Here is a 25,372-nt window from a genome sequence, read left to right as displayed (position 1 = left end):
CGCACGCACACACACATTTACTGCATTGGGCATGAAGTCAAAGCCAAGGAATACAATCAGCCGTGCGTTTTTGCCTGGAAAATCATTACACTTGGCAAATGACTTCCCAGGTGCCCCAAAGAATAGTCTTGCTAATCCCCCGCTGTGCTTCCCTCACAATCAAAGAGTGAAAATGAGAACATGGCAGGACAACAACTCACAAGCCAAGCAGAACACTATCATTAAGAAATAAAAAGCTTAATCACCATTACATTACTGTGGCCTTTTTAATAGAGTATTTCCTTTAACATCCATCATATATAAAGTGTTTCTGTGAGGAATAATAATGCTAAGAACACATACTTTGAACAGTACAAGGCAGAGTGAGACAAGCATAGGTAATCTTTTATGGGACATTATAAAGATGCAGACTGAATGAAGAGGTGCTAAAGACATTACAGACTTTTTCCCCACCAAAGAAACATCCAGGGTCTGTTAACAGCACAGAACAGACTGCAGCCTGTATACAACTGAAGGTCAGATCAGATTGATTCATCTTCTTGTGTTGCCCGTTTGCCGTAAAATGAGTTAAATATGGAATAGCAAAGTGATGTTTTTAGCATTTGACAGAGTTGCAATATTCTGGTCATGATCCTGCATTCCTTTATAAAATATGAAAAAAAAAAAATACAAACTTTGTATACTTTCAGATATACAAACACCCACGATGCCTCAGACTGGCACATTAGAGAAGCCTTTCAGGACACGGTGCACTGCAGCAGGATGCTTCGGTCCCAATACTGATAGCTGGAACTATAGCAACATGCGTTAATGACTGATGATGCCCCTCAGAGCTGCAGTCTTAATGAGATCAGTGTATTAATTGTCTATTGAAATTCATAAAACCTGTTGAAGCAAGACTGCCTTTGATGATACTGGTGATGTTGCCCTACACACCTGCTGTCTTCCGGTCTCAATTGCAACTTGTCTCCTGTTAAATTATGCCTTTGGTGTGGCAAAATCCCAAGCGGTATCCTGGGCACACTTCCACATGGCACGCACAAGGCGAGTGAAGCCCATGTCTTTGGGTTTCTCTAGCCCACGCATGAGCCGCTGCTTCATGATGGCTATGAACTCCTTATTACTAAGCTCCCCATTCCCTGAGGAAGGCAGACAAGAGAGAAAACGGGGAGAGGGGTGATGGACAGGGGAGTGGGATGATGAAATAATAAAGGAAGAGTAAGTAATATGAAGAACTGGCTTCCATTTATTGATGATTTCCATCTCCGGAGGCTTTATTTGCGTTCCATAAATATTTACAGCAGAGGGATATGATGAGCCTGTCAGTTACTTACCATCACAATCAAAGAGCGCGAACACTACGTCGCACACGTGATCCGACAGCTCCACTTTTGCTACAGTGCGGGCCACCTGCTTCATGGTGACTGAAAGACAGAGAGAAAGATTCACTGAGAGAAAAACAGGCACAGACTCACACAGCTCATCAATGGTGCAAGTGGAGAAAAGTGTGTGCAAATCAAACTGCTCTGGATCTATAGAAAGGGTTTGAAAGGGCTGAAAGGAGAAGAAAGAGCAGACATTAGGAAAGAGAATGGTACTGGACTAAGAAGCTGCAGGTGTACTGAGTAGGAGAGGGAAATGGAGACAGAGAATGGGGGGGGAAACAAGCTTCTTCAAGGAATATCTTCAAGGAGCACAAATAGATGTTAGTTTAATCGAGATTTCCCGATTGTCACAAATGGAGGAGGGAAGGTATGAAAGATGAGCTGGGAACGAACAACAAAATTTCCCTGCAAATGTGAGAGGAAAAGATGAGCCAAATCATGCTGCTGAGAACCTCATTAGTGGCCTTCTTTTATAACTTTAATAAAGACATGGTTACAGATCCAGATCACACACCCACACACGAGAAACTGTTCTGAAAGGGTGTGAAATCATTGGACTTGAGTGTAAGACGAAAGCAAAGGAAAAGAGTGTAACAAAGACATGAAAAAAGCTCAAAATACTACAAGAGCTCCTTCGAGCTTAAAGAAAAGAGACAGTTGCAGTTCATGGACGGCAGCAGGGTGCAGATCATTTGCAGACACGTGCCTGGCAGCTCTCTGTGAACCCTGCATCCTTTTCAATACACGCAAACTCACAAATATACTGACACACATACGCAGCTTGTTACTGTGTAGATGAAACCAAATGCCCGAAACAAACACCTCAGGGTAGACCCTTCACTCCCTCAGCACAGCAGCTGTTTCATAAATGAAACAGAACAAATGGATGTGCAGACAGAAAACATATGGAGGCCTATTGATGGACTGAATCACTGCGACAAACGAAGGAAACACTGACTCCTCAAACAACTGCCACACTATAAAAGCCACCGGTCTCATCTGCCTGCGCTGTTCTCACATTAAATAGATTTTCATTGTCTGACAAATGAATTCAGAAAATGCTGAGCCAGTTAAAGACAACAAGTGATTTAATAAGTGATTTTAAGCTTAGTAATTAGTCTTCACCAGTAAGCATTGTAAATAAATTCTATAGCACTGAGAACAGCACAACCACAGTGAACTCTGTGATCTTAATACGAGAGTTATTCTTTACCTAAACTCCATTTGTGATGCTTTTATGTTGGCAAGTTAACCAATTTTTCAAAGTGTCCTGCTGTTGAAGAAGAACCACTACTGCGCTGTGTGCAGCATGAATTTGGCTGCAGGTGTTCATGGTATAATGAAAAAAAAGGTCATTTAGCAGCTGGAGTTTGGCTGCGCTGTAAAAAGTTGTAGCAGTCGTTCTGTCAACCTTGCTGTTACCACAGTAACAATAAGTGCCCCCATTTCTGCCATAACTACGATCTTAGGGATTACAGTGCTGATGGACCAGATGTAATCTCCATCCTAAGACCTAAACTAAACTCTTACACACTTAACTGTTGTTACCTGGTAAATGATTGAGACTTCAAGGCCTCAAAAAGTACTTTGGTACTAGTAGAAAGTACTGAAAGAGACCATATTTCTCCCATATTAGCATTCCTTCATCAGCTCAAGTGTAGAATTTAAAATAGTAGCACAGAAAACCCTGAATGATCGGCCCCATTATATCTCAAACACTTCATAGTACAATATTATCCTAAAACAGCACCTGGCCTTTAAACTGCAGTCTAACTTGTGAATCCCAGAGCCTTCAGCTATCAGGGTTCCCACTGGAACCAGCTCCCAAATTTGGGTTCAGAAAGTAGACACCCTCTTGACTTTTAAGAACTTTATTTTTTGATAAAGCTTATAGTTCAGGCAGGATCAGGTACCCTGGAATCATAAGTTAGTAACGGTGCCACAGAGCTTGGCTGCTCTCTGACGCACTGACCCCTCTGCTCCTTTCTCTTCCACTCTCTGGATCCCTGCGCTACCATATCATTAACCCTGCGTCTTACGTCTGGTGTAGTTTATGATTTTGCACCTTTCTACAGGTGTCTCTGGCTTTGGAGCCGCAGGTGTCTTTATAGGTGACTGGCCCCACCAACTTGTTGAGTGTTTATTGTTACACTATAAGCTCTTTTTTCTCTGTTCATTCAAGCCAGTGATGGCTGCATAGCCTCCCCGAGCCTGTTTCTCCCTCAGGGTATTTTCTAGTTTATTGACCATTTTCTTCCCCACTGTCGCCAACTATTTGGGCAAAGAGGATCACTGCATCATGGAGTCTCTCTCTAAATTGTAAGCTAAATATGATGCAACATTATGAAGTGCACTGGGGTGACTGGAAATTACTTAATTCTTGTTAACCCACAACTGGTGACATGCAAATAATAGTGAATTGCATTCAGCTGTTGTTGGCATGCCACACTCCAGTATCCAGCCCAACCCTAATCATCCACTCGCCCAGTGATAATGCTGGCATGTTTTAGAGGACATCACTAGCCTGCACAAAGAAGCACAAAGTGATCTGTTGTGTGTGCATAAGCAGTTTTTAATGTTTAAATATGCACACTCCTGCAGGCCCAGGGGAAGAAGAGGTAGATAAATGGATGGACTGACAAACAGATGACAAATAGCTGAGCCTAGTTTGGGAGAAAAGCCAGACAAAAAAGATGTGGGAAGCAGATATGGCTGTCTGAGTGTTAACAGCCATGAGAGGCAGATGATGAAATTGAGCACAGTTAAGTCTAAAGGGGGATAATTAGGGATTGGAGAGAATGTCAAAGTAAAGGGTGACTGTGGGTGTACCTTTATCAATGGAAGCTCCAGCCATATGATAGAAACTCAGAGCTGTGTCCACATCATTTATATTCTTCAAGAAAGTAAAGAAGTTCTCCACCTCCTCAAATGTGATGCCCTGCGCAAGAAGACAAAAAGAACTGGGATGAAAAAAAAAAAATGTTTGCCAAATCAGTAACAAATCATTCCTGCATTTTTGTTTGGACCATAACAGCATTCCAATCCTGGGGGGAAAAAAATAAAAATCAGCCAACTCTTGTCAAGACAAGAGCTGCGACTGCACAATACCATATTTGGAGGTCATAAGCAGTGTGACAAATGACAAGAGGAAGTGTGCATAAGCTTTCGACACACATGGTTAAACATTGCGCCACAGACGAAAAGGGGGACAGACAGCTTAAAGCAAACATGCACATATAAACAGACACACAGTCACACAGCTGCTGCACTGCTGATGAGCTCATTTGCAAAGAAAAGTGAACAGCTGGTCTTAGGCTGTAAATAATACTTTGGTCATTTACATCACAGGTTCTGCCAATGCTGACAGACTGACAGCAAAACTGAGGAAGACAGGGTAAAGAGTGAATGAAGGAAAGACAGACAGGGAGCGATGCTTGCTGCAGTTTAATTCCTTAGGGAGACAACTCTGGCAGCACCCAGCTTCATCTTTCCCATCATGACTGGAAGGAACAGTCACTTCCCTGCTTTCTGTTTCTTTTCTCTCCTAATCACCGTATTTAACCATCAGACATGCCTTATCATAGCTCAGGGTGACATCTGTGGTGCTTTAATGTATAACAAACAGCTCTGTGACAGTACTAATCGTTAAATTAAAAAAAACTGAAATGGGACATATTTTGCCGCAACACGTCTGGGAATACGATATGCATGGGCGTAACTTCAGTCAGTTGACTGATGGGGCTCATTACAGTGGAACCGAACCAGCATCAAACCAGAGTTCATGCAAAGAACTGGAAATAGAAAAGACATGTACAGAATTCAACAACTTTAATATCTTTACATTTTCACTGATTTGGAGAATTTTAATACTTAACGCAACATGGCTATGTTTTTTAGACTACTCTAGTTGGAGATCAACAAATAGAAGATTAGAAGGATAATGTTAAAAATAAACATAATGTAATGCTGTGGATATTCGGACAGAGAAGTTCAGAGACGGATGAAGAGAGCTAACTTATGCTCAAAGACAGAGCACTGCCTGGAGTGACTTTAGTCATCCCAAAGTAGAGACAGAGGTGGTTAGAGAGACTGAGTGTTGGTCAGGGGGATAATATCAGACACTGTATGTGCTGCCCACTCTCAGTGATGTATTACCTCTTGTCCAGCCTCTCACAAAGACTCACAATGCCCCTGTAGAATCTCTTTGTCCCTTAAGCATGCACCGTCTGTCACGCATCCCCCCCATGTAGGCTAATTAAAACATTCACACCACCACATCTAGCACCACATATTACCACAGAGTCACTAAGGCTTATTCCAGAGCTCCATTTAAGCATGCACAAAAAGACAGATTTCTCTACCTGTGCATCCTTAAACATTTTCTTCAACCCCTTCTGCATATGCTTGAGTTTACGCGACTGGACACCACTGTAGGCCAGCAGCATACCTCCGAACTGCCTCTCAGTGATTCTGCCATCCGCGGGATCGTTCCTCTCAAACTAGGAAAGGGAAAGAGAGAAAAACAGACTGAGTCCTATGTGGTAGAACAAACATTAAATACTGGTGTCAGGCTTCAAGTTGAGCCACGCTTAGAGCTGGCACTGGTGACATTAAATGTGCACGTGTCTTTTTACAACGTTTCGCTGCAACAACAGTATGCCTCAAGTCAAGTCAGCACACTTGATTTACGTCTGAGCACGCTTGACATTTCTCTCTGAACTTGTTGACCTCTAGAGACGACGCATTTCCCGCAGGCAGAAAGTGACTAATCCAAAACAAGCCTGAGCTGCCCACCTTATGATAAAGAGAATGACATGCATTCTTTGACGTTTAAGTTCATCATCATGAGAGTTATAACTATGAATGGGCGTCCACACAAGAAGCAACTGGCTCGTCGTGCATCACTGTGAAGCTGATCGTTGGTCCCTAGTAGACATTCCAGGCTCCAGTTTCCTAGGTAACCCCCTAATCTACACTGCTCAAAAAAATTAAGGGAACACATTGATCACACAGTTAGGAAGCATAAACCTTTGTGAATCCATTTCACCTGCTTTGGTGCAAATGAAAGTGACAACAGGTGCACTGAAGAGACAACACCACCACCTGCAGAATCATGTAAAACTCCTCATCCTTTTTGGTTTTACTTTGTGTGTAAAACCACCTGTCACTACCTCCTTCCTTCTCCCCTGACACAAACATTTTTTGATTTAATTGTCAGTTTACTCTGGGACTACATAGAAATACAGACAGTAAGATTGGTGTCCTCTGAGTTCAACTCCTTATCCCTCCTGACTGATTTTTTTCTAGTTTCGCTTTTTTGCTATTGTTCTTGTCACTACTTGTAGCAAGAGATGATCCCTAGAGCCCATCCAGATTGCACGGGTAGTCGAGCTCCTCCAGGATGGCATAACCATATGATCAGTCTCTAGAAGGTTTTGATGTGTCTCCCGGCACAGCTTTGAGAGTGTCGAAGGGAGGACAGGAGATGGGCTGTTACATAAAGAGAGCTGGACAGGGATGTTGATGGGCATGAACCCAGCAGCAGAACCGGTATCTGCTCCTTTGTGTGAGGAGGAACAGGACAACTGCCAGGGACCTACAAAATGACCCCCAGAGGGCTACTCATGTGCAAACGCTCAGAAGCAGACTCCACAAAGATGGCATGAGGTCCCAATGTCCTCTTTTTGTGCACTGTGCTGCTCGATTGGGTTTAGCCCGACAACACCACAACTGGCAGGTCTGCCACTGGTGTCCCATTCTGTACACAGATGAGAGCAAGCTCACACTGAACACGACAGATGTGAAAGAGTCTCGAGACGCCTTGGCAAACACAATGAAATGCTAGTCACTTCAATCGGTTGTCAAGCTTGACAAGAAAAGTTAAACTCAGGATCCATTTTGTGTTGCCAGCAGTTATTTCACCTGCCGTCACTTGATGCTGCTGAATACCATTGACATTCTGCTGGTTGCTTCCTGTGTGGACACCCCTTAAGGGAAAATACAGAAGCTGCAGGCTCAGCAGTTAAAAAAAAAAAAAAAAAAAAAGAGGGCAAACAAAAGAAAAAATCTTGAGGAATAAAATAACCAGTGTTAAACTGAAGTCAACCTTATCTGTTGTGTTATGATTTCACCAACTGAGTACAGTGTGGCATCATTAAGACCCAACACACAGTATTTCTTCTCTTGCAGCTGCTCAAATGTGAGTCCCGTCCTCTGAGCCTCTGATAATGCCAATCATTGTGGTTTGGAGCATCATTTAGGCACTAGGCATGCTAAATACCAGCACAACCATATGCTCAGCAGCACTGGTCCACTGTTGTTACAGCAGAGGCACGGCTCTTACATTTAACAAAGGTGGTTTGACAGTGTAGTGCTGACACACAATCCACATAGTGAATTCATCATCCTTTTTGTTTTTACTTTGTGTGTAAAACCACCTGTCACTACCTCCTTCCTTCTCCCCTGACAGAAACATTTCTTTGATTTAACTGTCACCTTACTCTGGGACTACATACGATACTGACAGTAAGATTGGTTTCCTCTGCGTGGAAAAAGCAATTCATTTTCCTCTGGAGCTCCTAATAAGTACAGAGACTTAAAATGCATTTACATTCAAATGAACTGTAACTGTACACATACTGCAGTAAACCAGTAGATTGAAAATTGAAGCTGAATCCTCTCCTCATTAATTTTCCATTTTCATTACCTCTAGTTTAAGCACGTCATGCTGCAATTTCCTTTGAAACTCCAGGAAACTGCCAATGGTGAGTTTGCCCTTCAGATCCCCTCCAAAGAAGTATGTGGTGAGAGCGGAGCTGCAGCCGCCTGTCTTCAGGGTGTTTCCTGTGGTGGAGCGGTCGCGGTGTCGCATGCCCATGCTGGTCTGGGAACGAATGATGCTCTGGACCTACAGATGTGGAGTGTTAGCCAGAGTTTTAGAAGTAGTTATTTACTTTCAGGGCACAGAACTCTATTAAGTCTTAGAAATTTAAATATTTAATACAATAATAATACTGTACATGTACAACTGTATAAGATAACCTGAGCTGCATATGCTGTTATCACAGATTGCTGAGTACAGCACCTATCGTTCCCCTTTGAGAAAATGTCACACTGGTAGACATCAGTGTGGGAGCCTACCTTTATTACCTGCCAGTGTGTGTTACTATAATACAACTAGATGCTACTCTAGATATTAAATTTGAATACAAATACTCTCTCTTAAGCTCCTGTCACTTTTAATATGATGATTTTGTGCCAGTTCGTGTGCATCTTCTGCACGTAGGACGTGCTGCCGATGTTAGTTTAACCTGTTCAAACTCTTCCAGGTCCACCTCTCCATCGCCGTTCAGATCAAACATCTTGAAAGCTATCTCAAAGTTCCTCTGAGGAGCTGGACACAAGAGCAAAACAAAAGAAAAGTCACACTAGTTCAAGCCAGATAAACAAAGAAATAGTTGTGCAGTATCTTCAACCTTCACCTCACTGGGGGTGACATGAAGTTCTCACACAGGAAAAACAACCATCAAACTGCACAACAAAATCGGTCCCACCTTCTGCTAAAAACACACTGCACAGTGTATATGAGCATACCATACTTGTTTTCTTCACTGTTTCCAATATGCAGACTTTTGTGCATTTTTTTTTTAACCATCAGCTGCACAAAGTCATCGTTAATGATCACATAACCAGAATCTTTTTTGAGTGTAATTTTACATTTACAATTTCTCCAGGCCCATACTTCCATCTCAAAGACAACACTTACATCCATGTAACCACTTATGCAATGATAGTTAAAAGTATTTACTCTGCTATACACCTTTACTTTATGAAATTAAGTAACTAGACCTTTACTGTCTGATTTTAGAAAATGACCTAAACTGTAACATGTTGTAAGACTTAAACACCAATGTGACAAAATGTTATGACCACCCTCGCTTAATATGCAGCTGGTCCTTTGAGTGCTGACAGCTTAAACCCACTGAGGCATGGACTTTATAAGAAGCCTGAAGGTGCCTGGTGGTAGCTTGTGCCAGGCGCTATTACCAACCCTGTTTCTTGGACCAACCCTATCTCTCATTAATTGTTTGACCTGCTGCAGAGCAGAGCAGCGAAACATTGTTATGAGATGTGACAATCAAAATTTACACGTTCATCTGTGAGTGGTCATAATATTTTGACTCATCCACGTAATTTGTACACCAAAACAATAACATGCAGTATAAAACATTATATAATCTCTCCTATATTGTTAAATTCTTTTCAGAGCTTCACACTGTTAGTGTACAGTTAACTATTACGAGTATTTATTGCTTCAAACATCCCTCAATTCCTTTTATGGAAGATTAATCTTTATCTCTATCTGTAAAGGATTAAGACGATATCAAAGAGGTAAATGTGTGCCACTATGAGGTGTAAATCTAAACCTAGTAGTCAAAATGTGCCCTTTATGCTGTTTTTGTGACTATGTTAAATGGACTGGAACCAACCATAATGCATCCGGCTTTGTCTGCTTAAAAAAATGACTTGTCCTTGAAAAATTTCCCTTAAGGCTTTTTTTTTCCTCCATATAAATGGATTATAATAAAAGGTCTAGCTGAGCTAGGGATAAAAGTTTACTAGCCTTTGGAGAGGAAGGATTCAAGCTTCGTTTTCATTTTATTCCCAAAAACTCCGACACATTCAGAGGAGAGGCGTTTTATTTCCTGTATCAATGACCGATACTAGATCAAGTTAAGGCTGATCTGTGGAACACATCCGAATAAGCTGACTTGGTCGACTCGCATTAACATTTACAAACCCACGTGCCACATGTCCTATTCTACCTAATAATGTCACACTGAAAGATTTCCTTTCTTTCACCTTCTCTCTTAAGTGACAGCAGAAATGTAGAGAGCAGAGAAGACAAAGAAGAGACCCTCACGAGGTTTGATTTGTGAACCATGCATGAGATTTAAAGGATGTCATACCTAATGAGACAGGTCATATAAACCATTTCAATTCTAAGCAGTCTTGCACATTTCAACAATGTACTTACTTGACAGCACAGTGGTGAGAAAGATGTAGTCAGAGAAGGAGATAAGGCCACATTCTCCCAGTGTGTAAAATATGCTGTCCTCATCTGCAAACTTCTCCCTCTCCTGGGCAATCTTCTGCTCATCCAGGTCAGGACACACAAAAAAAGGAAAAGTTATATTAAACACTTTTCACAGCTTCTACAGCTGTGGAGTTTTGTGTGTGTGTGTGTGTGTGTGTGTGTGTGTAAGAGCGAGGCCTAATTAGAGACTGGTTCAAACACAAAAATGTACACACATTCTGGTCTTTTACACACACACACTTAAAAAAAGTTACTTTTTATAGACAAGTTATCACATTAACAGTCATGCAAGTGCTGCATACACATGAAGCCAAACAGGTAGGCGAGGATGGTGATGATTAGTCAGTGGTCAGTTCAAGTACAAAACCATTTATCCACCAGAGACCGTACTCACAGTGAGAAACTGACAAAGAGAGGGAAAACGTCATGAGAGACTGCAGCACAAACACACACTATTAAACATATCTGTAACACAACCCAGTGTATTAGTCATTAAAAACAAGGTGAATTTATCTCTCTTTTGCACACCCACATACACACACAAACACACAGTTAACTATGTTTTCCATGTGTATATTCACAGCACTGCATGAAAGTGTGATTTCATCACATGCACACTACACACTCAGTGACAGAGACTTGAAAGACAGTGTCCCACTAGCAGAGCTCTCCACCAAACAGACGGACAGAGCATGCCTAGAGAGGGGTGAGGGGGTGGAGGGGGGGGGGGGGGGGGGGGGGGGGGGGGGGGGGGTTGGCCCACGTGGCGTTACCTCCATCTGCAAATAGGTCCATTTCAGGGGAGGATGAGGAGGGAGGAAAAACAACTGTTAGAAAAAAAAATCATGGCCTCTGCTCTCTTTAGCATTCACATTGCTGCACACGCACACACACGCACTCACACACACACACACACACACACACACACACACACACACACACACACACACACACACACACACACACAGAAACAATCTTGCTCAAAACAAGATAATTGGGCGATGCCACTCAAAGAATTCAATTACGCTTTGCAGTCTTCACGGTATTCAACTACAATTAACGTACAATAAATAATCAAACTAAGACTATGATTTGCTCTGCTACACATTATTACATTGAGTGTACATTTAGCATATCTAAACTGAAGTGAATCCAACTGATGTAGTAGTATAATCACAAGAACTGCATGCTGAGTACACTACAAATCAAAGCTAATCTCATATTATCACTTGCAGGGGAAGCAGCCCTATATTAATTACATTAATTGAAACATATATGAATACAAAAATTTGGTGGCACCCCCTTCATATCAAATATTTCAAATTATTACCCCATACCCGACTCCCTTCTCATTACATAGAATCTGTATAACTGCTGCTTAATACAATTAGTATGAGCTCATAAAATTGATCTCTATCGCCAATTCATGTCTATCCTCAGTCTTAAAAGTCAGGATGCGAAGACAACATCGGTTTTTACTGTGACTTTAATTACTGAAACATTCATGGTCTAAGGAGAAGGGAGTGGGGAGAAAGGGGCAATCGGAGGAAGAGAAAGTTATTTTTTTATGATACTGTTTGACAGGAAGTGACAGAAGAAGGAAGACAGTAAAGGGCAATGTTTTAATTCCAGGTGCTTTACAGGTGTTACTGTCTGTATAAATGTAAAAGAGTACAAGAAAGAAGAGAGCAAAAAAAGAAGAAGGGTGAGAGTGAAAGAGGTTGGTACAGTCCCCAAAGTTGGGAACAATGACACATGGCACAAGCTCTCTGGGTCTGAGGCAAGGCTGAGATATAACACCAGTCTACAAAACAGAAAAGACAAACGCTGCCACACAAGTGTGCATGCCAGTGGGCACAATGTGACAGCTACAAGGCTGCACACAAAGAGACATAAACACACTGGGCCTCATTATAAAGATCAGAACAGAGGCACAAAGCACATTAGGCATAATATCACATCTTTCATTGGTTTGAGTCAAGGATAAAAGCATCCTCATAGAAAAGCCAATAATGGCACTGGAGGAACACAAATCCAAATACACCGCAGCTTCCAAAAAAGTTGAGACACCATTTAAAATTAATTATAATTCCCTCTAAATTTCAATTTGCTGATGTCATCTTAAAACCTGTTAAAACCATACCCAACAAAAATATGAACACACAAACCCAAAAGTTTAATTTAAAATGACATTTCCCTCAACATGCCCATGCACTCCAGAAGGAATGGTACTGAGTGCTGTGAGGTAGCTGACCATGCTGTGTTTGCTTTGTGATAACACATGGACCGTTGCATAAAGATATGCAATTGAAGCCTGAGATGATACTGAGTATATACACAAACTGTTGTGCTTATACACTGTTGATCAGTTATGAGATGAAATAGGAAACATCAGCCAAACACAAACATCAGCCAATCAAAATTTGAAATTCTATTTGGAAATCATGGATCCATGTCAAACAGGGTAAAGAGGAGGGGACCATCACCTCACACTTTAAATGACCTAAACTGTTGAAATCCTACATTAAAACATTTTTCTTTTAATACTGTAATACAGTAATTCCCTCTGATTCCAAATGCTTACAGCATGTTTTTAAAGGAAGAGTTGATGCAACACAGTGGCAACCGCGCCCGTGTCCCCACTTTATGTGAAACGTGTTGTTGAAGTCAAAGTCAAAATGGGCTGTTTTTATATACAATTTACAAAGAAAATAAATACATTTTTCGTAAATGGGGTTATGAAATGGCCCCGCAATGGAAACTAGTACCATATTAATCCAATATTATTTTAAAGGCTGCAGTAACAGGCACTAACCCAAAAGCCACACAAACACTCTACTCTGATGCAGCCTGTGTCCTACTAGGTAAACAACCCAATTTTATCTTTTAGGATCCCACTCTACAGCCACAGCTTTCAGTGCCAATGAGCTGACAATAAAGCATCTCCTCTTCATTTTTGCTTTCTCTCTCACACTCACACACACACACAGTGTGCCATCATAGTGTGATGCAACACTGCGCACTCTGTTAAGAAGAAGAGGTATGGCACTGTATATATCAAGCTGTGCTCCATGTTTCATACTGCCTTTCCCTTCCTTAGATCCTGCAGCACTGTTGTAAGGGATCATGGCCGGACTTACACTTTATCCTCTATCTTTCTGTCACTAGTGCAAGCCTCGGCTTCCAAGATACGCAATTCAGGATGCTCCAGTAAAAAGCCAGTGAATGGCACAAAAATGCACAGAGAGTATTATATCAGATAAATGACAAAAGACTTATCTACAAAACGCAGCTATTAGGCTACTTGATTCCTAAGACACTTAGTCTCTGTGTCTAATCAGTTAGTAATTCATTAGTTTTGATAGCTCAACTGGGAGGACATTATGCCTATAAAACCCGCTGCTGCATTTACTAAGAGGCTCCGAACTACTTTAAAAAAAAAAAAAAAAACAACCAAAAAAACACAGTATTTAACACTTGTAGATTTTTCCCAAAGCAAAGCACTGATCTTTAAATGACTGTAAGCCTGATTGCTGCAGCAATCAAGTAAATTAAAACCTAATGCCTTCTTTGTGTGTATCTATTAATCTGTGCCAACTTCATGCATGCATGTGAGTGTGACTGCTTTTTAGATGTTTGCCTTGAGCCTGGTCATGTCTTCATACATGTCTTTGTGTGTTAGCTACACTAAAGCCGACCCGTGGCTGTGTCCAGATGGCAGACTGAACAATCTAACTAGCCTGTGAGGTGAGGCAGAAGCACAGAGCTGCTGTCTGGGCAGCACTGGTAGCAAAGAGTGCACAGAGAGTTAAAGTGTGGTCAGGGCTAAGCTCTCCAGTGCACCAGGCTAAGGAACAGGCCAAGGCTACCCCGACCAAATTTTAACTAGCTTTAAGAAAACAAAAAAGTGAGACCTGTACAGCAAGCATAACCAAAGGGCCGAATCTTATTCATTTCACTGGAGTAGTTAGAAAAGATTTTCTAAACACAGCTGAAAATATACATACAGTATAAAAATATATATACAGTTTAAAAAACATCTTTAGATTTGTTTTCTTTTACTTTGTTCCCTGTGTACAGTGTATTTTTGTTTTATTTATATTTACATGTTTGAAATAAAAACAGCCAATCACTTCTTTGTTAAAGCCACAAATACCTATGGACATGACTATATAACACAGCTGTGCTGATGAGAAAGATCAAATCTCTGACATCCAGTGTCATAACAAAAGCAAACAGACATCAGCTGAAGCAACTTTGATTGATATGAGACATAATTCACACTATTCTGCAGTCCGCTTGTATAGACATTTGGATACCAAAAATATGTCATTTGTCACCCATCAATTTTCCTCCTATCTTTTTCCTCCATGAGTGCCACACCAAAGACATTAATTTATGGGTCTAGGCTGAGATTTGCCTGTATAGATGAAACCCTCAGCCAGTGACAAAAGGAAATTGCTCTCATTCCACTGTTAATAAATGCACATATGTCGAGTGTGCATGGGTTTGAGTGATGCCTGTCCCTAAGTGACCTTGCATCTGAATGCAAAGGGACTTGGTTTACTGGACCGTGTTGATAAACTGGTTTAAAAAAAGAAAGAAATAAAAAAAAGTCAGCGACATGTGCAGTCTGACAGGCAGACAGTGCAGAATGAGTGAAAGAGGGGAGGAAAGTGACAAGGGGTGCATTAAAAATGAATCAGTACCATTATGTCCTTTGCACTCCAGTGTGTGATGTGGTAGCTCTAAGGTTACTGTCACTTTTGTGGGTACAATAAAAGATTTGAGTTTCAGGGAAAACTGAATTCAGGATGACCTGCTTGAGGGTAAAGTCAATCCAGGTCTGAGCTTGACATTTCTGAATGGTCTGACTGTCTGCAAGCCCACTTGCCAACAAAGAACACTTTGAGCACACATCAGATTTCAATGGGGGGGGGGGGGGGGGGGGGGGGGGGATCATGCTGGATATCTATACTGATGTGGACTGGTTAATGTGTTAGGAATGAAAGGATGCCACGTCATTTGATGGAAATTAGAGGACATCGGGCCCTCAGGCCACCCTCATGAAGCCTGTTTCTGATTGCTTGGTCAGAGACATTCACACCAGTGGCCTGCTGGAGGTCATCTTATAGGGCTCTAGCAGTGCTACCTGTGCAGCCTCTATACAGTCCAGGTATCGCCCCATGTTACCAGTAGTGACACCCTAGCCAAATGCAAAACTAGTGAAAAAACAGTCAGAAAAGATGAAGAAGGGAAAAATGTCAGTGGTCTCCAGTGTAAAACCATTCCTGTATCGGGTGTCGTTTCAGCGTTGCCCCTCTAGTGCACTTGTTAATTTCAGTAACACCAGAGCAGCTGAAACTGATCAACAACCCCCTCTGCTACTAAACTGACCAGACCAATATCCCAGAAGTTTAACTGACTTGATGCTACACTGTTTAAAAAGTGCTCTTTTAATTTTTTTGAGCAGTGTATATCCTCCCCAACAAACACAAAGACAATGCGATTTTTCATCTTGGTTACTTCGCCGCAGACAATATTTTCTCCCTGTATATGATCGCATCTTTGGACCAAAACAACACATCCTGTAGGTGGGTAGGCAGGTGTGTGGGAGGAGAAAAAATTAATGCATTAGCCACCTCTAGTCTCAGGGGTAACCACAAAGCAGGTGTGCCATTAATAACTAATGGAGAGAGCACATTCAGTATAATGCTTCCTGATGTGGAACGCTCAATAAACAAATTTCGTTCACTGAGGACTGGCAGCTGTCTTATAAAAGAAAGGGTGAACCGAATTAAATGACCAGCTTTTGAGACAACCCAACCTCTAACACAGTAGAAAGACAGAGAGAGAGAAAGAGAGGGAGAAAGACCAGAAGATCAGGAATATTCAGTGTGTGTTTTTGTGTGAGCTTTCACAGTTAACAAAACAGAGAGGTCAACGAAAGCACGTAGACAGTTAGACACAGCAGAAGAATATGTATTGGTCTGGATCAGTCCAAACAGCAGCCCCTAGGAGCTTCCTGTGAAATCAGAAAGGGTAAACATGACAACAGTTGGTGTGACAAGTGGCTCGTTTTCAATCGGAGCAGCCGGCTCTGCACTCCCTCTGAGTGACAGGTGTCGACTTTCAGTCTCTGCGGGTCATCCGGAAGACAGTGTGGCTTTATAAACAGAGCAGGCCAGAACATGTAGGAACAGTTTGCATACATTTAAAGGCACAAACCAAGTCCTGCCTTCAGTAACTCTAAACCATGCTCTACAGAAATCATGCAGCACTGACACCCGACAGTCCAGAGGATGGATTTGTGAAGACTATCAAGCACATCAATTCAGCCTTGACATTAGCTAACAGAGCCATTGTTCTGGGCCTAAAATCACCTCGTGATGCCATCATGCACAGAGAGGGGGCGCCGCCACCAGCTACTTTCTCTGTGAGAGGCAGGCATTAGAGCAGTGCATGCTGGGAAACAACTCAAGTGCCAAAGCATTTGGAAAGCTACAGCTGTTGTTAGAAGAAATGAAAGATGAGAAGAAAAGGTGTGCGTGTAAAGCAAGACAGTGAGAGTGCAGGGGAACAGCACCATTAGGATGTCTTACTGACCAATACCCTTTAGAAAGTAATCATTTTAGCGGCCCTTTTCATCCCAGCTTTGCAATACTTTAAAATCTAAAATTTACATATAAAAGTAGGTGCACTTTACATTGCGGAACTGACTAGTATATATAAATTATATAGCAGTGCTGCAGTGTTTAATAATCCTTGTCAAGGCAAACTATAGCCTGCATTTTCAATAATTCAGCAGGGAAGGCATGGCATATAGCTGCCTCTAGCAAAGCTATACAAAGGGCACTGGGAAGGTCTCCAACATAATGTCCAATAACAATAGCAGTGTTTGAGTTTGCATATTTGATACAGGATCACACACAGTGGGGCGTGTGCCTACTTCACATTATCACACTGCCAGTCAGGATATGATGAACAGGTTGTAACATGTCCTTAGCTACAATTATCTTATCGTTACGCATTGCTGACTGACAGAGCCATTCAACCGACTTCAAAACCAAATCTCTTCAACATTTACACTACACTAAAAACAAGTATCAGGTGTCTTACTGTAGCATATATAATTAATGGGCAAGGCAGAGGTGGAGAGTGCTATGGCAACCAAATAAGCCAAAATAAGACATCTCAGAGTGCTGCTGTTTTTATGCAGCTAGTACTTGCATAGGGCAGATAAGCATTTATATGATCAAGTATTTTTTTTAAAGTTTGTTAAAAAAGTGGTTAATAATTAAACACACCAATCCCCTGATTACTAAAGCAGCTACTGCTCATGCTTGTGCAGGTTACCGTCCTGTTGCACCGTGGCTAAAGCGGTTACCAGTCTATCATTAAGAAATATGTTACATGGCCATACTCTGCTTATTATATATAAATACAGTGGAACCTTATTCTACTTCCATCACAAATACAGCATGTTGAAACCGTGAGGAAAGACCTGAATGGAATTTTAGGAATTGTTATTGGCAATCCAGGGAAAATATAAAAATTAAAATGCACATTTTTGCTGCTGTCCTAGTCATAGTGGATGGACACTCACGCTTGATGATAATGAGATGTGGTACATACAGAAAAAAAGTGTTTAAATAGCTGTTCCCCTGAACTAACAATGGTGAACAGCTATGCCCTGCATATTACTGCAGAGAAAGAGCAAGTAGTCAAAAGAAAGTAGAGAAATCAAAGGGAGAGGAGGAAAAAGTATAAAGGAGATAGAAGGAATAGCAAGAGGCTACAGAGTGCAATTTTTTTTTTTTCATTCAGGTGCACACATGCTGCTCGGCACACACCCCATACCTGCCAGAAGTCCTGCAGAGAGGGAGGGGCAGAGCGGGAAGAAAGGAGCGAGACAGAGGAGATGAAGTGGAGGTGGGGAGGAGGGTTGGGGAGTTGGAGGGTGAAGAGTGGGGATCAGCAGATGTAATGATTGGGGAGAAGAGAGAGAAAAAACGAGGGATGTTGGGAAACAGGGAATTGAGGATGACAGTTTTTCAAGAGGAAGAGAAGAGAGAAAATGGGGAGTTATTTGTTACATGAATGAGAGAGAATGTCTGATAAGAGCATGAGAGAATAATCAACAGTTAACAACATCAGGTCACATCAATATAGGATTACTGCAGCTGAAAGCATACAAACATGAGGGCAGGAAGAATAACCGCAGCGAGGGAGTGAATCAACAGTGGAGAAAAGGTACATTTGAACAATTTGTTGAGCAAAGACAAGCAGTTAAAAATTTCTAAAACAATCATGTTACTCTGGGCAGGATGGAAAGCAACACAATGAACAGGTTGAGTCCATATGAACAACAACTGGTAAACAACCACACAAGTTTGTCTTACATACAGACTGAACCTGGAACAAATTAGTGTCAGCAGGAGATGGTGGACAGAAGGATGTATTAAGTGGTTTGCAACACCTACACATATTCCCCTTTAACTATGCAGCATTACAGTCAGCTTGGCTACTTACTCTCCATAAAACCACAGGAAGTGACGTACAGCGATCTTTTAGGAGACCTCTCATGACGTCCTCTTTGCTATGAACTTTAGCTTTAGTTTACCTCTCAACCCCCAGCTGAAACGCTCCTGTTGTACCTAAATGTACTTTCCATCAATTTCATTATTTAAACGTATACTACCACTATACTAGCCATCTCATGTAGGTCTAACTCATTGCACTTTTTAGTTTTGTGTTAACTTTGAAGGAAATAGTAAAAGTTTATTCCTCCTCTAAACTGCTAGTTATGCACATTAAACCAGTGAGAAGAAAGTGTGTGTGTGTGTGTGTGTGTGTGTGTGTGTGTGTGTGTGTGTGTGTGTGTGTGTGTGTGTGTGTGTGTGTGTGTGTGTGTGTGTGTGCGTGCAAAAATGAGGACTGTAGAGGGAGGGAATCTCTTGGGCCACTCTAGCCATGGTAGTAAAATCACCAGGGAGAAAAAAAACCAAAGCTAAATCCAGTATCTGAGAAGCCCATGTGTCTAAAGATTTGCCTGGCAAATGTAAGAAGCATGAGGACTAGATACAGATGACATTTACATAAGCAGACAAGGGCCATAAACGAAGAGTGTTCCATTTTGATTTTGGTCATTTTGATTACTATATATCCCAAATTCTTTAATCATTTTGTAAAATATGGGCAAGTAAAAGTTTTGCAGAGGTGTTCACAGAACATAAGGTAAGGTAAAGCAAAACTGCAGGAGCAGAGAAAGGAGTACAGGAAGAAACTTGTGACAAAAAATAAATAAAATAGACTGCAGTCCCTCGCTACCTATTCATCTGACTTCAATATGGAGATTAGGTAGCAACTCATAGCAACCTGGGGGCTGATGAATTTTGTAATGAGGTTAGAAGCTACAATCACCACACTGATGATTAGCTAATATTAAATGAACGCTTAGCTGCTGGGTGTTGAGAGGTGCTCTCTCTAATCTATGGGAGGGCAGTAATGGTCACAAATCAATATCAATAAAAGCACTTACAAAATAATGATCTTGGTGATTTATATTCATGGAAATGTCAGCATTTAGAGTACAGACCCTAGCTCCCTGAAGTCAATCAGTGTCCATGAGGACCAGCCTGTAATGCTTGCATACTGTCATTGTCTTTGAAGAGGTCATTATATAGTGGGCAGGCCATCTTTGTGCATGTCCCTATTACAGTTACTCTTAAGTGCTTTGTTAAAGGCACCTTCATACTGAACAGCTTTTCTGTCCTTTAATCCTTTGTCTGAACTTTAGAGCTCTGATAATATTTGCAAAAGCAAAAGTATTAGTGAAACAGCAAAGCAGGGCCAAAAGCAAAGACACGAGTAAAGAAAGAAAGAAGTATCTAAGATAATGTTCCAATTCAATTTTAAAGGTGGTGAAGACAAAAAGACATTTTCTACTGTTGATCTAATAATGTTATTTTGTTTTGATAAAACTGATTTACACACACATCACCATAACAACAGATTTAAGCAAAATACAAAAACAAAGTGGACTCAAAAATACAAGTTAAATGTGTTTTTGTATTTAGACAGTTGCATTATTTGCTGGATGTAATGATGTTTCCGGTTTGTTTACGCTCTCTTTCCATTTGTCATTTTTTGAAATGCTACAATCCAACTGCCTGCAGTAAGTATTTAATTTTATTCTACAGAGTCAGAGAATCCATTCATACTAAACTCCAGCTATTTATCTACCTCCCGCAGTACCAGTTCATCCAGAACAAAGAATGAATGCAGTTCTTTTGATTTATATTGCATTTCAAAGAAGGACCTCATTCTGTGTCTATGTAAGATTCAATGAACAGTAATATCTGGACACAAAGATGGCAATATTTTTATGAATTAACCTGTGATTTGACTCTAGTTATTTTTCTTTTAGAGATAATATGACTGATTTTTGCACTCACTCATATTTCAATAAGACCATACTTTATAAAACTACACTTGTAATTCCTGCTCTGTTTTTGCATATTTAAAAAAACATAAACAGATTAAATCTTATTATAAACTGGAGATTTAAAAAAAAAAAAAAAAAGTAATTATCAAGAGCAGACTTCATTTTTGCTTGATCTTTTCTGCATGACAGCAAAAGAATTAGTTTAAAGTGCTAAGAAGTCATTTTAGCATTTTTGTTCACTTGGGACTATTATCTACCTGGCCAGACATCACCATGGAGAATTTGGATAACTGAAAAAAATGTGATTTGCTGGTATTTTTGATTGGTGAGCTGATTCTTAAAGCCATCGGTCATATTCTGGGTGATAAACCCCTGTGGTGGACTGGCAAACTGTGCAAGGGGAAAGAAATAAAGTCTAACAATATGTTTTTAGAACACACATTATTTGTAGTATGTTTACAAAATCCCACAACAGCGACTCTAAACTGAATTTATGAATCAGATATTAAACTAAGACATAATTAGACCTCCATCATAGCTAAGTTGACTTTCTATCCTTTTTTCAAGTAAGACACCCTCATCATACCTTTCCATCATAGCGCTTCACAATGAATTGATCCAGGCCTAGATCTGAGAAAGAGAGAGAGAGAGAGAGATTGTAGATTAGGACAGACTTATGCATAGCATGGTGCAGAGCAATTATTTATTTACTTGGTATTACCTGTGGTAATCAATGACATGTGCTGGAGATTAATAATAGTCATTAACAACCCATTTCCATTTTGCCAATCACCAGCATTCAGCTTTCACTCAGTTCTCAAACAAGAAGGCATTTGATAGATCCAGGTCAGCAGCACAAACCAAAGCCCACATAATGTAGTAATTGTATTTATGCACAGGGTAGCTTGAAATGAGCATTGGGATTCATCAGAAATCAATGTTATTTCATGCTAACACAACAAATACTCACTTAAATTAGTACACGGGGTATGGATCAGGTGAAAATAAATAAGCTTTATCTCGGTCTGTATGCTTATTACGCTCAGTCTTTGTTGTTTCTCCTTGCAAGCAGAGCAGGAAATGTGATTTTTTTTTTTTTTTATAAAACTCAATTATGCTTGAAAAATAAGTTCTTCATTTTGCATCAAAAACAGTTACACTTTTCAATAAATCTAAATATATCTAACTTTGGTGTGAGGCAGCAGTTTTCATCTGTTATATGATAATTCATGCAGAACCTGCATTAATACAGTCCAGGAGTCCTTTACAATGAATGAATGCACTGTAACAATAAACCAAGAATTTGTCTGTGACTCTAACTGAATTTTGGAGTTGAATAGTAATGAGAGATAAAGACGAGTGAGATGCTAAAACAAATCTATGCCAAGTTAAGCTTCCTAACTTCACAACCCTCCTGTGGCCGTAGATCAAATATTTCTCACTGGCTCCATGTGCAACGCCTGAGATCTGTTCTTGTTTGAACCCGTTAATTGATGCACCAACTGCTGTGTGGTGACTTCTAAACACAGCACGACTAGACTGCCCTCCCACCCCTCCCTTCTCATACTAGTATCATTATAGCATGAACTATCACAAGTCCAGAACGGTGTGAGTTGGGTGTCCCTGAATGGTGCACAGGGGAGGGGGTTGTGCTGGGTAAGGCGCTACCATTTAAGTGGCCTGATCTCAGCATTTCTTAATGGAAACATCTTACCCTGTGAAGTGATGACCATAAACAACCTGCATATACTGTAAGTACTGTAACTGTATACGTGAGACCTCAAGGCAGTATTTGGGGTTCAGGAGCAGAATCAGACTTGATATTTACTGTGACAGATCAAAGAAACAAAAGAGGGAGTACAATCATATAAAAGAGCAGAGTGTGTCAGTGGGTGAAAGCATTGCCCTTTTCAGACATGGGACACATAACATTGCTAGCTCCATCAATCTGTGAAAGTGACCGCATTTTGCCATTTAAGTCACTGTCATTTAAGTCACTGTCATGTTGATGTTCCTGCTGACATACCCACAACACTGATGGAGCAAGCCACATTTCGAACATGATATCATGTGCACAGGGCAGGTTTGGCAGTACATCAAGTGACATATAATATTCCAGGTTAGAGTTTCGTCAACTGGCTGCATATATTTTGGTAGTTACTTAGATAATTAGAGATGCTATGTCCAGTATGTAGATATAATGGGAATCCATCCATATGCACATTAGCAAAAGGACGGAACAGTTATTAAACTGTAGCTTATAACCGAGAGCTCATCTCTCTGAAGTGAACTATACTACATCAAGTGCTCTTAGCTCATTGAGCCTTTCCCCGTGCTCTGGGCAGTTTACTCTAAGTAATAATTATTGAAGCTACCACTGTTGCCATGTGAGCAAATGTGTGCAATTTTCTTGCTTTGGAAAATCTTTTGAATTTATCTTGCTGCTGTCTGATACTGACAGTATTAAGCTTAGAAGAAAGAAACAGCAAGAACCAATCACAGGCTGTATATAAAAGATGGAGATAGATGTGATGTCGCCCACTGGTTTGTGAAGCCCCGTTCTGAAATACTGACATTTTGAAGCCAAAATAAATCACATTTGGATAAAAGGGTGGGAAGCAAATTTATCAGCTACTGTTAACAAACTTTCTTAGCAACCTGCATCCGTGGATTGCAGGACTATATCAGACACAAATATTAGTGCTACGCTAAGTAACATGTGCTGACTTCATTTTTCAGCCCCGGAGGTTGCCATTTGGTTGCAAAACAAACCAATTTCAGCTTCGTTAACGTTTTCCAAAACAATGGACTGGAATCATTACTGGAGTAATTTGATCTGTTGCAGCCTCTGTCTCAAATGTTATAAAGGCTTTCATAAAGACATATTTTTACAAACATTTCAATCTGTAATAGATATGAAATTGTAGACCAAAGCAAATGCAGGAAACTAAATATGATTCTGTAGAGCTCTGGCAGCTAAAGGCATGTGTACAGAGCCTTTAGTGCGCTGATGTTTGTGGGCCTGTGTCGGTGCTGGCATGCGGTTATTAAAAAAAAAAAAAAAAGCCTGTTTAACACATATAATATTTTTTCCATAAAAAAAGCAGCTTAGAAACTTCTGTGAAATTAATTTGAGCAGACTGTGACAGTGAGACGGGGACTGAAAGTGGGTGTTACTGCCATTTAAGGCATTCTCCAAAACAATCATGTATTCTTAGTGAGCTGAACTCAATAAAAGGAACTCCACTGTCCTAATCTTGTTTACGCCAATCTGGTAATGTGAAGGCATGCGTTCAGACTTGTGCTGTGCTGAAAGTGTTAGATAAATGAGGCCCAGCCTAGTATGGCAGCTGTATCCAGCACTACAGAAAATACGCTCACTTTCACATGAAGTCAGTGTGCAGATACCACAACATTAATGGAAAGGAGTGCATGCCAGAAAAGAGCAAAAAGAATAAGCAAAAGTGGTGGAATTAAGAGTGGAACCTCACTCTCTGGCTGCTTCTCATTAGGTGTGATAGAGCGTATGAAGTCCTGAGGCGTCATGTAAACCTCAGCATCGCCGTGCTCATTGATGACCTTCAGCGTGGCAAAGTAGCGGAAAATCTTGTCTGGAGTTGAGTAGGCTCGTATCCTGTTCTCATACTCCATCACCTGCCAGCCAGCCAGAAAGCAAAATTATTAACACAAGCGTTACACTTTAGGCACATGTTTATGTCTAATATACATAAAAATCAACAAGATCAAATCAAAGAAACAGCAATATTTCAATCATGTGTGTAGACAGTAAATAATGTGTGAGAGTGAGTTAAGTGAGAGCAAAAAAGCTGGTGGCAGCAGGAAACCAATTTGTCATCCTTGATGGGGAGGTATATTAACCTCCTGACTCAACTGCCACGAATTCAAGTCAGGAACACCAAGTGTTTTCCCATTCAGGGTCAGTCTGACTGCTAGGTTAATATGATGGGAGAGCTATAAATAATGGTTACAGACTATCAGATTGGCACGACACATTAGCCGCCATCAACTGTTGTTTTGGCAATGCCATCGACTTTTCAGGAGAAAGTTTCAAACAGATGTGGAAAAGCTAGGAAACTGACAGGGCGGCGAGTGCTTAGAATCCATGTTGAGCCGTAATCCATACAGGTGGTTATTTTGCGAGACAATGATTGATTGTGTGCACTGCAGAAACTACCTATGGCCAAAGTAAAAAGCATTTTAGAGTTTCAACTTTTTGAAACTGCTATCAAGCTCAATTTTATGACAAAAAAATTTGTAACAGCTACACAGACAAACTACATTCACGTCAACTTTGTAGCTATGATTACATGTGTCAGTGCTGGTACCCTCTTTTTAGCAGACCGTAATAGTCTTTGGGGAAATCACCAACAGCATGTCTCCAGCAGAGGCAACCAACTGTGTATGGATGAAAGTTTATCAGAC

At 40.8% G+C, this 25,372-nt stretch overlaps 1 protein-coding gene across 4 annotated transcripts in view; it reads right to left on the bottom strand.

Annotated features, from left to right (window-relative positions):
- Window positions 1-247: 247 nt before the first annotated feature.
- Window positions 248-25,372, bottom strand: part of micu1 (mitochondrial calcium uptake 1) — a 38,944-nt gene continuing 13,819 nt past the window's right edge. The window contains exons 4-15 of one of the 4 annotated variants that reach the window (XM_030747780.1): window positions 24,421-24,583; window positions 21,516-21,559; window positions 18,343-18,354; window positions 11,256-11,261; window positions 10,423-10,537; window positions 8,696-8,778; window positions 8,092-8,292; window positions 5,747-5,884; window positions 4,215-4,323; window positions 1,335-1,424; window positions 937-1,139; window positions 248-792 (exon numbers count right to left, since the gene is read on the bottom strand). In XM_030747780.1, the coding sequence (XP_030603640.1) occupies window positions 979-1,139; window positions 1,335-1,424; window positions 4,215-4,323; window positions 5,747-5,884; window positions 8,092-8,292; window positions 8,696-8,778; window positions 10,423-10,537; window positions 11,256-11,261; window positions 18,343-18,354; window positions 21,516-21,559; window positions 24,421-24,583 (1,122 nt within the window). In that variant the 3' untranslated portion in view covers window positions 248-792; window positions 937-978. Of the gene's footprint in view, window positions 1,140-1,334; window positions 1,425-4,214; window positions 4,324-5,746; window positions 5,885-8,091; window positions 8,293-8,695; window positions 8,779-10,422; window positions 10,538-11,255; window positions 11,262-18,342; window positions 18,355-21,515; window positions 21,560-24,420; window positions 24,584-25,372 lie in introns of all 4 variants that reach the window. The other 3 variants (XM_030747781.1, XM_030747782.1, XM_030747783.1) reach the window with 3 other exon arrangements.

This window comes from Archocentrus centrarchus, chromosome 15 (assembly GCF_007364275.1).
Source record: "Archocentrus centrarchus isolate MPI-CPG fArcCen1 chromosome 15, fArcCen1, whole genome shotgun sequence".
Classification (NCBI taxonomy): Eukaryota; Metazoa; Chordata; class Actinopteri; order Cichliformes; family Cichlidae; genus Archocentrus; species Archocentrus centrarchus.
Note: the sequence above shows the minus strand (reverse complement) of the source record. Positions and strands in the feature narration are given on the sequence as shown.